Source organism: Syngnathus acus, chromosome 8 (assembly GCF_901709675.1).
Source record: "Syngnathus acus chromosome 8, fSynAcu1.2, whole genome shotgun sequence".
NCBI classification, from domain to species: domain Eukaryota; kingdom Metazoa; phylum Chordata; class Actinopteri; order Syngnathiformes; family Syngnathidae; genus Syngnathus; species Syngnathus acus.
Window position 1 is genome coordinate 8,440,224 of NC_051093.1, and position 13,498 is coordinate 8,453,721.

The following is a 13,498-nucleotide window of genomic DNA, read 5'->3' on the forward strand; positions in this document are numbered from 1 at the left end:
AGAAGAAAAGCTCACCTGATGAGGAGATCTCGCAGATTGGCAAACTCACAGTGTGCCACGTTTTCGACTGTAACAAGAGGGACACAAATAAGCTCATTTGTTTAAAAACGAACAAGATTGTAATATCTCAACAGGGATGTATTATGAAAATTGACATTTAGGTGTCCGAAAATGTGACATTATCATTTTCCGTCATTTAAAATTAATTTCAAAATCTAAATCATTTCTTTGTCAACCAGTGTCAGAAATAATATTCTGCTACATTTTTTTTCCACTCCTCACCTTCAATAATTCCCCACTTGGTTTTACGGCCCAGCACCTTATTTCCATTCACCTGATGCTCCTTGTCAGTTCCCACCACGGCAAAGGGAATACTTTCCTGCTTACATAAAAGCACATCTACAATGACAATGAAGCCCTTGGCACTGTCCAAAGAATGCACTTCAGATTTCCTCCTCTCTTGTTTCTAAAGGATGAACTATGTTCCTACCCTGATCCTGTCATTGAGGAAGCGTTCCTCTGGATCCTCATCGTATTCTTTCTGGGGATAAACACGAATCCCGTTGCCTGCCAAGTCTTGCCTTATCTGTTAGCGATTCAAAGGTAAAACACAGGTCAAGTTGAGAATGGAATACAAACTACGACATGTCCTTACCCTCTCCTTGAACTCTTGTCGTTCCTCAATGGTAAGTGTGTCAGCTTTAGCAATGACAGGCACGATGCTTACGATCTTTCCCAACCTCTTCATGAACTCCACATCGATGGGACGTAACCTGGACACACATTTTGATCAGTATGTATTTTTATTTTTTTTAACAACTCACGCACAACAGAACAAAATTGTATACAAGCAAATTGTAGCATCTTAAAGGACGTAGTCAAATGAAATATAGTAGTCAACATTTCTCGAAATCTGTGGCTATGTTTCATCACAATGTACAAAAAAACGTTTGGTTTGCATTGATTGTGTTGAGTGGAAATCTTTTTTTTTACCTGTGTCCTGTTGCAGCCAGGAAGTAGATGCAGCAGTGGACTCTCGTGTCAGGTATTCTCCTCTTACGGTTGACATGCAGCTCTTCTCGTAGATATTTTTCATACTGCTCGTTGATGTACATGACGATAGGCTCCCAACTTCAATAAAGACAAAGTAGGCAACATAAATGAGCGACAGATTTTTATTTTTTTTTTACAAAAGCCTACAATCCAATATGAATTAACAATACGATATTAATGATTTAAATGTGGATGGATATTATGTGTGTGTGTCTTCATGGCCTCGGGCTTTATGTGCCACCTACCAGTTCTCATTATTGATCTGGTCTCCAAATCCTGGGGTGTCAATCACTGTCAGTTTCATCTTCACCCCCTTCTCTTCAATCACTAGACAGGAATGCATAATACAGTACGATGCATGAATATATAAACATAGAGTATTTATGATTTGTTCTAAATGAAATGATAGTGATAATTATCCAACTGGTCAGAAAAAAAAATCTTTTCTGAGTGTCTTGGTCACACAATCATGTTGATATTGAGTTAAAGAGCAAAGGCTATCATTTAAGTCCATTGGCAATGTTGAGTAAGCACTGAAGAATCTCCTTTCAACGGAAGCAAGGGAGCAAACATCTGCTACCTGAATCATTACCATTTTCACAAACCTACAATAAAGCACCACATGCACTGTCTAGACCGGTCTGCAAATCAAAAGTACAGTACAGAAAGTGTCGAAACACCTCCAATAACAACGACGACTCGCCGTGTTTGCCTGAGATTGACTGTCACCAAGCAGGCGCAAATGACATAAACAGATTGACGGAATAGGCGTGGTGTGATCTAATGATTTGTCATTTCCCATCCATCTCTACACACTCCTAGGTAAACTCGTTTTTTAATGGACTTTACAGTCGCCGGAGGGACACCATTGCACAACTGCTGTTTCACTTCCGAAAAATCTTCTGGAGCTGGCCAAAACCTGCACTGACATTTGGGAATGGTTATATTCTGTACCTGTTGATATGTAATTCTAGATATGAAGGAAGGTTCCACCATCAAGATTTAGCTAGCTGCTGGTGATGAGTGCAAATATTTTTTCATTTTGTCCCCGAAGCGCTCGAGAATCTCATTAAAAGCAGGAATGCGGGGAACAATAAAAACAGATGCATGTTAACTTTTGACAATAACAAGCATGTGAGATCTACATGATTAATAAAGCTGTGTTTTTGGAGAAAACACATGTAAGCACGTTGATAACACAGGTGGAGATTAAAAGACCAGAACCTCAGGCATGTGAGCCACACATAGGCTCATCCACAAATTGAAGGGATGTGATGCTTTCATTTTTAGAGTCCAGTCATGTGGAGGGAAGCTGCTTCTGCTTCTGCTTTGAGGATTTTCAGTCACCAAAAAAAATAAAAATAAGTGGGGGACTTTGTTAGGTTAAAATGAGGGTGTCTTGTGACGAATCCTTGCACGCCTGAGTTCCATGACCATATCTAGGCTTTTTACTGCAGCCTGCTGTTATGGTTACATTTCTGCACGGCTGAATCTTTCCCTGTTCTCTATATTTCAGATGTGACATGGCTTGAAGAGTCATGAGATGGAGAAAATGTTTACAAGTGATGTCGCACAGACTCCAAATCCACAGTTGTGCTCGAGTGAAAAAAATAAAAACAGTCATGCAGGATATGTGAACTCACTGTGGCTCACTGACTGCAGCTTGACTGTCTGGGAGATTTTCTCCTCATAATTTGGTGTGCAGGATTTCCTACTGACTTTGGATTTGAAGAGAGTGTTGACCATGGTGGACTTCCCCAAACCACTCTGACCTGAAGAAACAAATCAGATGTTTATTTTTTTTTCCCCATAACTTTAAGACTTTTGCCTGTATTTTCAACAAACAGAAATATATTCAAATCAAGTTTGCATGCATTTAAGCGACATCACAAATTCAGGATATCAAAATGGCTGCCGAATAGTGGGCCGGCAAATTTTGCCTCTGCATGTAATAAATGAAGAATTGAATGCTCACCAACCACCATGATGTTGAACTCAAAGCCAGCTTTCATGGTCTTGTGTCTCATCTGGTCCAGCACTGCCTCAATGCCCACATAGCCAAACAAGTCACTGCCATGGATGAAACTCATCTGCAAGTCTGGCACAGATTGGCAAACTTCCACCTTCACCTCTGACTCCACCTCTTTCTTCATCTCTCCTTCCTCCATTCCTTTCTCCTTTTCCTTCTCCTCCACATGGACCTCCACTCCATTTTCTTTCGTTTCTTGGACGGAATTCTCGGAAACGGTACTCGCTAGAATTGCTTCGCTCTTGTCGTCTGTGACTTGCTCTTCTCCCGTGTCGCCATTCTCCTTCTCCTCTCTCTCCTCCATCAGGCAAGATACCGCTACTTTCAGATCTCCAGCACTTTCTGTGGAATGAAGACACAGATGGAGATTGGAGGTTAGTTGTAAAAGAGATTTAAATAATTTCATTAGTTAGAGGTCTATGCTAATTAACTAGGGACTTGGCTAAGAGCTACTATAGTCCACCAATAAAGCTTTTTTTTTAGTTCATATTCTTAAATATCTTTTTTGAAATAGATATATTTTAAATAATATATATTTTTAAATACATATATTTTGTGTATTATTTTCTCAGCGCCCTCATTTTGCCCCGGGAGAGAAACCAAAAATCCTGGAGCAACGCCTGTAATCAACTTCACACCATCTCGTCTTCCAACCTAAAGTTTGAAAGGAGAAAATGTAACACCCTTTGCTTAGATTCACTTTAGATTCTCTCAACAACTGTCAAACAATTTAACACGTCAATGTTATTAACACCTACTTTAACACCCAACATCAGGGGTGATTCCAAGATCATGGCCCGGCAAGATAAATTTCAATAAAAATAACAAAAATTGACCTTTAGATATACTGTAGCTTTAACATGGACATAGTCACATGACACAACAGCTAACTTCTCTCATTCTAATTTAAACAAAGGTTAGTGGTCTGTCACTGACCACCTGAAACATTTCTTAACTAGAAACAAAAAGTCCTCAACATAAATAGCGAGCTAGAATGAGATTCAACAAAATAGGAATTAATATTACTAAGACGTAAATGCAAACTTGAGAAAGAGCATGCCGCTGTTCCCCTGACAGGGAAACTAAATATGGTGCAGGTCCAGGTTTACCTGAGCAGTGAAGCATCACAAGTGTTTGTGTACAGTCTATGTCTGTAGTCTGGTCTGTGCTGTGCTGTAAGAGGATTGACACTTGAGTGCATATGTGTGTCTGCCTCCAAAGGCATGACATAGGCATGTGTGATTAACTTTTGCCGGTTATAGGTGGTATTCTTTTAAATAAATGGTCAGTAGTTGTGAAATAATTTGCGTCATCTTTCAACTGCTCTGAAATCCCAGACTGATTGCCAATTTGGTTTCCATCTGTAATTTCTATAATTCAATAATAATAATAACAAAAATAATAATAACAACAACAACGATAATAATGATAATTATTATTATCACACACACACTCCTCACACACAAACTGAGTCCCCCCCTGAAGTGTTAAGCTGCATCATTTAATCAGCTAAAAATATCCAACTGTAAAACCATTGGAACACTGCTAATCCTGATGAGTAGTGACAGAGTAGGAGTGAAACAAGTCTGGGTTTCCTTTAAATACTAAAGTAAGCTTTCATATTATTGTAACAAAAGTTATATAAATATATATATAGACTATATATAAATTAATTATATATATATGTTCCAGTATTAGTTACATGAAGCAATGTTTTGTTTTTTTTTTACTCCAAGGGGTAAGATTAATGAGGAGACATATTTTGAAGACAAAGTCAACAACGTATGTGCGCTCAAAGCCACTCGGACAAAGTGTGCAATGACTAGTAATGTATGTGAAACGCAAACAGTGTGTCCGAGAAACGGACACAAACTCATTTCCTCAGAACACACAAAAAAAGGAAGGCAAACACGCATTGTAGGGACACAAACAACAAAGAGTGGGAAAGAGACACACACATATGACTTCTTCCTCTTTCAGTACTGATTTTGCACAGCAAGAGAATTGAAACATGTAGTACTTTTCATGTATGTGTATTTTCTTACATAATACCTTGGCAAAAAAATTCTCTGTGAAGAGATTCTGCAAACCATTCGGATTTGAATTAGCTGAAGAAAGCCTCAAAGAAATTGACAGCAAGAAAGTAATGGCGCACAAACATGTTGACTGAACACAGCATGTAAACATCACAGCGCACAGTGGAAAAACTATGTGAATCTTTTGGCAATAACCTTAACCAAATATTTCTTGTACTTGAAGATCAGACTGATCAGAAAACTGTTTTAGTTCTGCAATGTTCTTGCCTTGGCTTGAGGCGATCTGAGGGAGCGGAGCAATTTGCTCCAACTATGGACAATCTGTCATAACATGGACTGATGAAGATAAGTTATTTTATTATTTTTTTTAAATAAATACCTTTTCCAGTTAGCAATTTTGTGTTCTTGTGAGACCGTTCACACAACTGGTATGCGATTTTTAAAGGGCGAACTGTGAACGATTCCATAAATGGTGAGTGAAATAAAAACACCAAAACTATTCTCTCAAAACTTGAAGAATTTTGTCCCTGACAAACTCTGAAATGCAATTGCATGTAAAAAATGAAAGCACGATTGTGAAAAATCATTTGGGCGCAGCTTAACCTGACCTACTACAGACAATGAGACCGAAAGAATGCAGATTTATCCAAATATTCATTCATCCGTCTTCCGAAGTGCTTTGAGAATAATTGCTTGAGGTTGTAGTCAGAAAGAGGTCCAAAATATGATTTGACAAATTCCCACTGCTGAGACATCCTGTCTGCAAACCCAACTGATGCAACGCATTCCCCCCCCAAGGCACTGACGTTTGACACTCAACCTGGATTTATGATGCGCCATGAGTCATGAGATGATTCACGACATACCTGAAGACGTGGAGTTTGCCTCGCATCTAGATATTCAAAAGTCAATAGATATACACTAAAATCATCCTGTTAAGATAATTAAATCTGTGCACAGTATGATCTACACATTGTGAGGATGCTTGGAAGATGTGTGTCACTGTGTCACCAATGGTGTGAGATAGCTGAGTTCAATGCAATGGATTCAATAAAGCAGACAGAATTGGTCAAGCCTTTCAAAAAAACAAACCATTTTTTTTTAGGTAGCGTCCGTCCATCCATTTGGTATACTAGCAATGTATTGTTTCCCTTTATTTGCAACTTTATTCTAATGCAATTGCCTATTTATTGTATTTACATTTTTTTGAAAGAGTATGCCATCCATTGAAATTGTAAAAACAAACAAAAAAAAGACATCTACATCCTTAAAATGTTACTTTAATACACAATTTCGACACAGAACTTTACAATGCCGGTTGTTTGATATTAATAAGCAAGGCTGAAGGTTCAATTTAAAGTAGATTCCGAGTCTTGCATGCCACAATAAAGTTATTTGCAGGGCTGTTTGATTCAAGAGTTTCAAAGAGGCCTGCTCAACACCCCCCCCTCCCCCCCTTCCACATTCTGACCGCCAAAGTGGACCAGTTCTGTCAGCCTTCATTGTTCGCCCAAGAGACTGAGCGTACCCCATTGATATCCATGGGGGGATGCAAAGAACAAAAAAGAAATTCCTACCTTCAACTATTCCAAATTCCCACTTGTCTGGCAGCCGCTTCGGTCTTTTTTTTTGCTTGTGTTGTTTTGAAACGCTCCTTTCTGGAAAGGTTGCTACAAGGTTGATGTCCTGCACTCTGCCTTTGTATGTTTTCCTCTCTGACTGCCTCACGCTCGCTCTCCCCGATGTGAGGAGAAGTGCGAGGAGAGGGAAGAAGAAGAAGAAGAGGGGGGTTTTGGTGGCTAAAAGCAGCACCGGGATCCATTCACATGTAAATTGGCCAAGGAGCTTCCACTAATCCCCATGCGGAGAAGAACGCCTGCCTGCCTGCCTGCCTGGCTCCCCTTTGTCTTGTCCTCCCCCCTCTTCTCCGTCAGAATCATTTAGCCTGTCGTGGCTGACCTGTCTGCCAATGCCACCAGACTGCCGCCGGGCTTGCATCTCCATTCCACACGTAGTACCTGAAAGAAACTCACTATTGTCATCCTCACTTCCTGACTGGACCTGGACATGCTTGCTAAATGGAATTCAAATACTACAAGTAGCACTTGTACTTGTACTGTAAGTACTAAAACTACAAGTACTGCAAGTATTACTACAAGTACTATTCCAAGTATTACAAATACTAATAGTACAAGCGCTACAAGTACGACTACAAGTACTACAACAACAACTACTACAAGCACTACTACAAGTACTACTCCAAGCACGACTACAAGTACTACTACTAGTACTACGAGGACAACAGCTACTAGTACTACTACCACAATACTACTATTGCTACAACTACCACAAGTACCACGACAATGACTACTACTACAAGTACTACTAATGCTACAACTACCACAAGTACTACTCCGCCTTCACACACAATTTCTCTAAAAATTGCATTCTCTCGTCTATTAGTAAGTAGTTAGTAGCTGGCGTGCCGGAGCCTATCCCAGCTGGGAAAAAAAAAAGAAGTCATTTTCAAGTCATCAAAGTCATTGGAGATCAATATCTACTGGCTTGCATCTTCTTCACTCATTTTCCTACTCCAACTTGTCCAGTCACTCTTTGGTACAGGCCAGCCATTGAGGTATCACATTTAATTGTGTGCATTTAAATAACAGATTTGGAATGTACAGTGAAGAGATGATTTCTAGAAATCAATGCAACTGTCAAAATCAGTGCACACTTTCCCTCCAAGTCAGCAAGCAGTTCCTATCTGGCTCTGCTGTGTAATGGGTGTGTCTGTATAAGCTCCAGGTCCATGACATTCTATTGTAAACTTTGCTCGAGACATACGCGAGGGCTGATGTCTGGAAGTCGTCCTCACCACAACGCAAACATAAATCACGGGGATGCAATATTTGAAAGTTTGTATACTGCGCTTCATAATAGCATAAGGTAAATGTGGTTGGATTACAATGAGTTTAACATACGATGAAAGGAAATGTGTATACTCGAATTGTAAAGAACTTTTAGTTATTTGTAATCTTCAAAATAATCAACTCATTCAATTTATGGGACATGTCTTAATGTTTTATTTTATTTTGTGCTTATTTGATCTATGAAGCATGCAGCTATTTTTTTTTTTATTCAAATGTATTTTATTATATAGCCAGATGTTATGCGACGCATGTTGCTATGGATTTTTTTTCATAAATTATTTTATGAAGTTAAACTGAAATCATATGTCAAGGCATTTGGTCATATCTGAACTGAATGTTCCTTTCCACTTCCTCACACACACAAAGTTACGAAGGAGGAAAAAACAAAAAACAATCCCATTTTAAGACAAAATAAAGCAACTCTCATCATCCATTCTCATTAATCTCCTCCAAAAAAAAAGTCACACCGGAGTAGTTTCCACATATCTCGTATGAAGTGCCAACCAAGAAATTTCGCAATACAATAAAATGAACAAAAAAAGATAAACATACATAATATAACTGGTCTAACCACATGTTTAAAGAGTCTAAAAACAGGAAGAAGAAAAGTTTTCTTTACCTGGTGGTGTGGAGACCTGGCACTTCAGCAATGACACACAACTGGGCAGGATGTCATATGTGTGTAAGGAGGGGTGTGACATGCTGAGTGTGTGTATGCGTGTGTGTGTATCAGTCAGAAGATGATGCATTTCCTGGCTTGTGGCAAGGGGAACCGTTTCCTGGTTGAACTTTTTTTCTCAGTTTCAACACCCAACATATCAGATGGTATATAGTGAGTAGAAGACATTTCCATAAATTCAAAAACAGTCCAAGATCCATTGAACTATATAGAATCAATGTGAAATACATTCAACTGAAGACAACAACTGTTATCTGCACTGTGAAACACTACAATTTAGAAATGTCTTAAAACAAACATGCACGCAGTATTAAATTCTCTCAATCCTGTGAGTTTCTGACGTAGTGATCATGTTACAGTCATACGACTCCACAGTCACCTCAGAATCTTGACGAATGACATTTCCTAACCATTGCACTGCAGTTGCCTGACCTGATAGGGGAGGCAACGTCAAACAGTCCTGACAAAAATGTGGAAGCCGTAACCTTCTGTCAGTAACTCGAGAAAAGTATGTAAATCTTCAACTTCCGGATGTCAGTTAGTGTGGCTTACCATGACCTGGATGACTAAAAATGTACACAGACACTTCAACTTTCTTGTGTCAAATAAAAAAAATAAATAAAAAAAATAAAAATAAAACAATAAAAAATAAATTAAAAACAAAAATAATTATATATATATATATATATATATATATATATAAAATTAAAAATAATAACAATAATAATAAAAGATAAATAAATAAATAAATAAATAAATAAATAAAAGTCACAACAAATTGCGGTGAGCAAAAATAAAATAACCTTTTTGACCTATGTGGGGGGGGGGTCACTGAGATGCATCAAGTAGGACTAGTCTATGAAAAAAAGGGGTTCAAGTATTTAAAAACAAGTCCAACTAAATCAATCTTTTTACCAATAACAGTTCCGAACGGTGACTCGGTCCTCCGTCTCATCTCCCTGGCACTTTGCATACTCCTCAGCATATCTATCAGGGGCCACGTGAAACACATTCGACTCTGATGTCAAGTAGGAGGCGTAAAATATTACTCTGAAGTCACTCATTTTCACTCACACCCAAAAATGCCCCATGTGAGTGTGAATGTGAGTGAATGTTTGTCAATCTCCTCGTCAGCCCTGCTGATTGACTGATGACTGTTTTTGTCAATTATATTTCTTGATGACTTTCTTTCTACCTGCCTCTACGACAGTGTTGTCATGTTTTTGGAACACTTGAGAGATGACAGCATTCCAACATCGCCCACATTATACACTTCCCAGACATCTCACATTCCCACGCTGCTCCTTCATCCGATACTAAAACGAGATTCCCATGGTTTATATTTCCAAGACTACAATAACAATCTTTGTGAAAATGCAGATACCTGGAGAACATATCTTTTATCATTAAGAACATTTCTTAACTCATCTAATGTCTTCAACATTGCTTGGGAAACACATGAAAAAGACATTGTACTGTTGTGAGACTATGAAGATATACGTCGTATTTGATTCCCCAAGTTGACAAAAAAACTCTTGTGTCAATTAAATAGAAATTTGTATTTTGTTTGAAAATGGATGGATGGATTTGTAAATTGATGGGTGTGGCCTGTCTAACAAAGACAGCGCCACCTTTTGGATGCTTCGACATGCAACAAATTGAAGAGGACAACATGGACGACAACCTGAATTGATAGCCAGACAATAATAGGGCGCCTAATATGACTAATCACACTGACACATTCACACACTGACGTCTGGCAAGTGAATCACGACGCCGTCAGCGAGTGAACGATATGTTGTAATTTATGACTCCAAATGCATTGTGCAACAACACAAGTTGGTGGCCAGGCTTGTGAAATGAACAATAGTACTGTAATAAATGTGAACCAGGCAGTTAAAATATATTTAGACTCAAAAACACCCAACACAGTGAATTTGGAATCTCACTGGATCTGTTTTGTTTATTTAACCTTCAAACTTCATTGTTGCTTGCTTTACGTCCACCGGGGTCCTCCGATGGGAATAAGTTATTGTCCCATGTTGATTTGATCTTCAAGTGGTACTGTGTACTGTTTGTTCAGGCTGAAGAGTAGGAAAAGTGGAGCGTCTTATCTAGCAGTGGGGTGATGCCTAGTTCAATTGTAAATACTCTCACTTAGGAGTTGCAATCTCCCGACAGTCCTTGCTAATTCAAAGTTACAGGTGCAAATACTCTCAAAAAGAACTGCTCAGTTTAACCATGAATTTGTAAAATAATAATAATAATAATGTAAAAATTATATAAAAACACATACTATATAAAATATAATAATAATAATAATAATATATATATATATAAATAATATAAAAACACATATAATACATTATTTTAAGAGTGAGGCACATTTGTGGTTGTAATACTATTTTATACCACTAGAGCGCCTCTTTCTCCACAAGATAAAATGGCCCTTTAGGGAGAAGTCATTTGATCCTGGTTACAGGTTCAGCAAGTTACACCAAGAAACAAACTCTTTAAAACAAAACTAAAACTAAACCCTGTTATTACCACACAGGTAAGAAGAGGGATTTTTTTTTTTTGCATGTCCCTCATCACAAGAGTCAAAATACAAACACAAAAGGACATGTTGCAACAATAATTCTACTGTCCATTTTCCTGACGTCATTCTTCATTTGTTGTTTTCTATCTGAATCTAGTCAATCAGCATTATTTTGCTCATTATGTGCTCAAATTTCCAAATCTGTCTTGAGGACAGCGGCAGAATATTTGTTTGACAGCTTAATTGAGACACTCGTTGACAAGGTAATAGCTTGAATACAAACATTGGAAATAGAGTAACATGATTTTTTTTAACTGGTTACCAGCAAATCGCAGACCGGCAGGACCAAAGATATTTAGTCTAACCAAAAGACACCGAACTATTACTACAGTATTTGGCAGCTACTGCAAAATGATTCAAATGACCTCCTCGCCTTTTCTTAAGCACTGCCCTCAAGCTGCAATTACCCTTTGACCAACACTTCTTGGAATGAATCTTCAGAATCAATGGCTTGATTGATGGAATTGTCTGAGAATGTCTGTTCAAGAGCATAAATGACTTTTCAATCATGGGAAAGCTGCTAACCTAGCGAAGTACATTTTTACAAGGGTTAATAAGTCATTAGCATGCTTCTTCGCAGAGGTAGAACTGCCCTAACATCTGATCGGAAAATCTTGGCTTAATTGTGCTTAAAAACCAAACGTAAAAAAAAATTGTAATAGACCTCTGGTCTTGGATTTAACAGCACCAGGCTACTAAGACACATGAACCATAAATGGTGAGACCAAGTGCCAGGACCAACTAAAAAATTGGCAACGTTGATTTTATAACCATCTGTTCTTGGCAGCACTAACATGGTTCAAATGTTCAAATCTTAAAAAGGAGAGCTTGGTACTCATCCCAAAACAGTTTTTCAGCTAGACAGCAACACACCAGTGAGTTGAATGTCCTTTTAAAGTCCAGTAATAAAAGCAGTGATGGTCACCGGACCTACTACGTTTCTTGCATCTCATGTTGCCACATCAAACATTGTCTTCTTTTTATTTTTTTTTATACATTCGTGCAGATAGATAGAAGAGATTTTACGTTGCTGGAGTCCGATGGAAACGTGAGAGGAAAACAACATGTGATCGCTTTCAGGAAACACATGTGGTCGCTGACCCAGTGTTTCCTTGCATGTGCTGTTTGAGGAAAGTCACAACCTTTCTGTGTTTTCCTCTTGTGTGCACATTTCTATGATGATTAATCATTTCCCAAGTCTATTCTTATGCAATAGCAACAATGACAACATCTATAAGATTGAAGTACTATAGAACTGGACAATAAGAAAAATATACTTTATGGCCTTTAATTTCTTTTTCATATGGACTGTCAAGTTTCCTGTTGTTGAATAAAACATATATGGGAATTACTATGATTTCTGGATTCAATGTATTTATTGTATGGCTATATTTTGAAGACGCTTTGCCCAATGATAAGTGAATGTAGCTGGAAAGGCTAAAACAAAGCCATCTGTCTGCCAATTAAGACAAGATGGATGATGTAACAGGAGAACGACAGCATACAAAAGTCAATCAAAAATGGAATGACTTCAACAGAAGTAAATAAAACCTCCGGGGAGTCACAGTCAGATACCTGACGTCATTGCCTTAAGAAAACAATGCACAAAAGAAAATAGGGCTGAACTGAAACAGTTTAGCAAAGAGGAATTGTACCAAATTCCTCCTGAGCATTGTATCGTGTAATCTTTTCCTTCTGTGGAGCTTCCCAGGTGACCAGGCAGATGAATCATGTGACCATCCTAATGCTGTGAAAACCCTTTTCAAGCTCCGCCCATTCTCAGAGCTGGCAGGAGCCACATGTCAACACAGCACCTTGTTATCATTTTCTTTCTTTTGTTTGTTTTAATGCAATGAACAGTTTCCTGTGGTCGTTGCCATGGAGACGCCATGATGCCAACCTGTGAACTTTACTGCACTTGTGGTAAAGGAAATGACTATCTCATCATTGTTTTCCATCCTTTCACTAACTCTTCCTTTCCTGGTCATGTGAATGCTCTCCATCTTAGCTCACTCCCTTCTACCTTCCTCTTTCTCCCTCTCTTCTGTTTGTTTGGCATTAGAGGGATTAGACATGAACGCTAGTGCTCCCTTGGGCCAAAGAGCACATCACAAAGAATTGCTGATGCACATCATGGGAATGACCTTGTCTTGAAGCTCATTGGATAAGTGA

General features: G+C 38.4%; 1 protein-coding gene across 4 annotated transcripts in view; it reads right to left on the reverse strand.

Moving 5' to 3' along the window:
* The window catches only part of sept12 (septin 12), a 28,288-nt gene that overhangs the window by 2,508 nt on the left and 12,282 nt on the right, over positions 1–13,498 (reverse strand). Inside the window, exons 1-9 of one of the 4 annotated variants that reach the window (XM_037256310.1) lie at positions 8,668–8,965; positions 3,029–3,424; positions 2,697–2,825; positions 1,299–1,380; positions 994–1,131; positions 656–773; positions 491–586; positions 283–379; positions 16–67 (exon numbers count right to left, since the gene is read on the reverse strand). In XM_037256310.1, the coding sequence (XP_037112205.1) occupies positions 16–67; positions 283–379; positions 491–586; positions 656–773; positions 994–1,131; positions 1,299–1,380; positions 2,697–2,825; positions 3,029–3,424; positions 8,668–8,797 (1,238 nt within the window). In that variant the 5' untranslated portion in view covers positions 8,798–8,965. Of the gene's footprint in view, positions 1–15; positions 68–282; positions 380–490; positions 587–655; positions 774–993; positions 1,132–1,298; positions 1,381–2,696; positions 2,826–3,028; positions 3,425–4,191; positions 4,223–6,695; positions 6,900–8,667; positions 8,966–13,498 lie in introns of those variants that run through there. The other 3 variants (XM_037256312.1, XM_037256311.1, XM_037256309.1) reach the window with 3 other exon arrangements.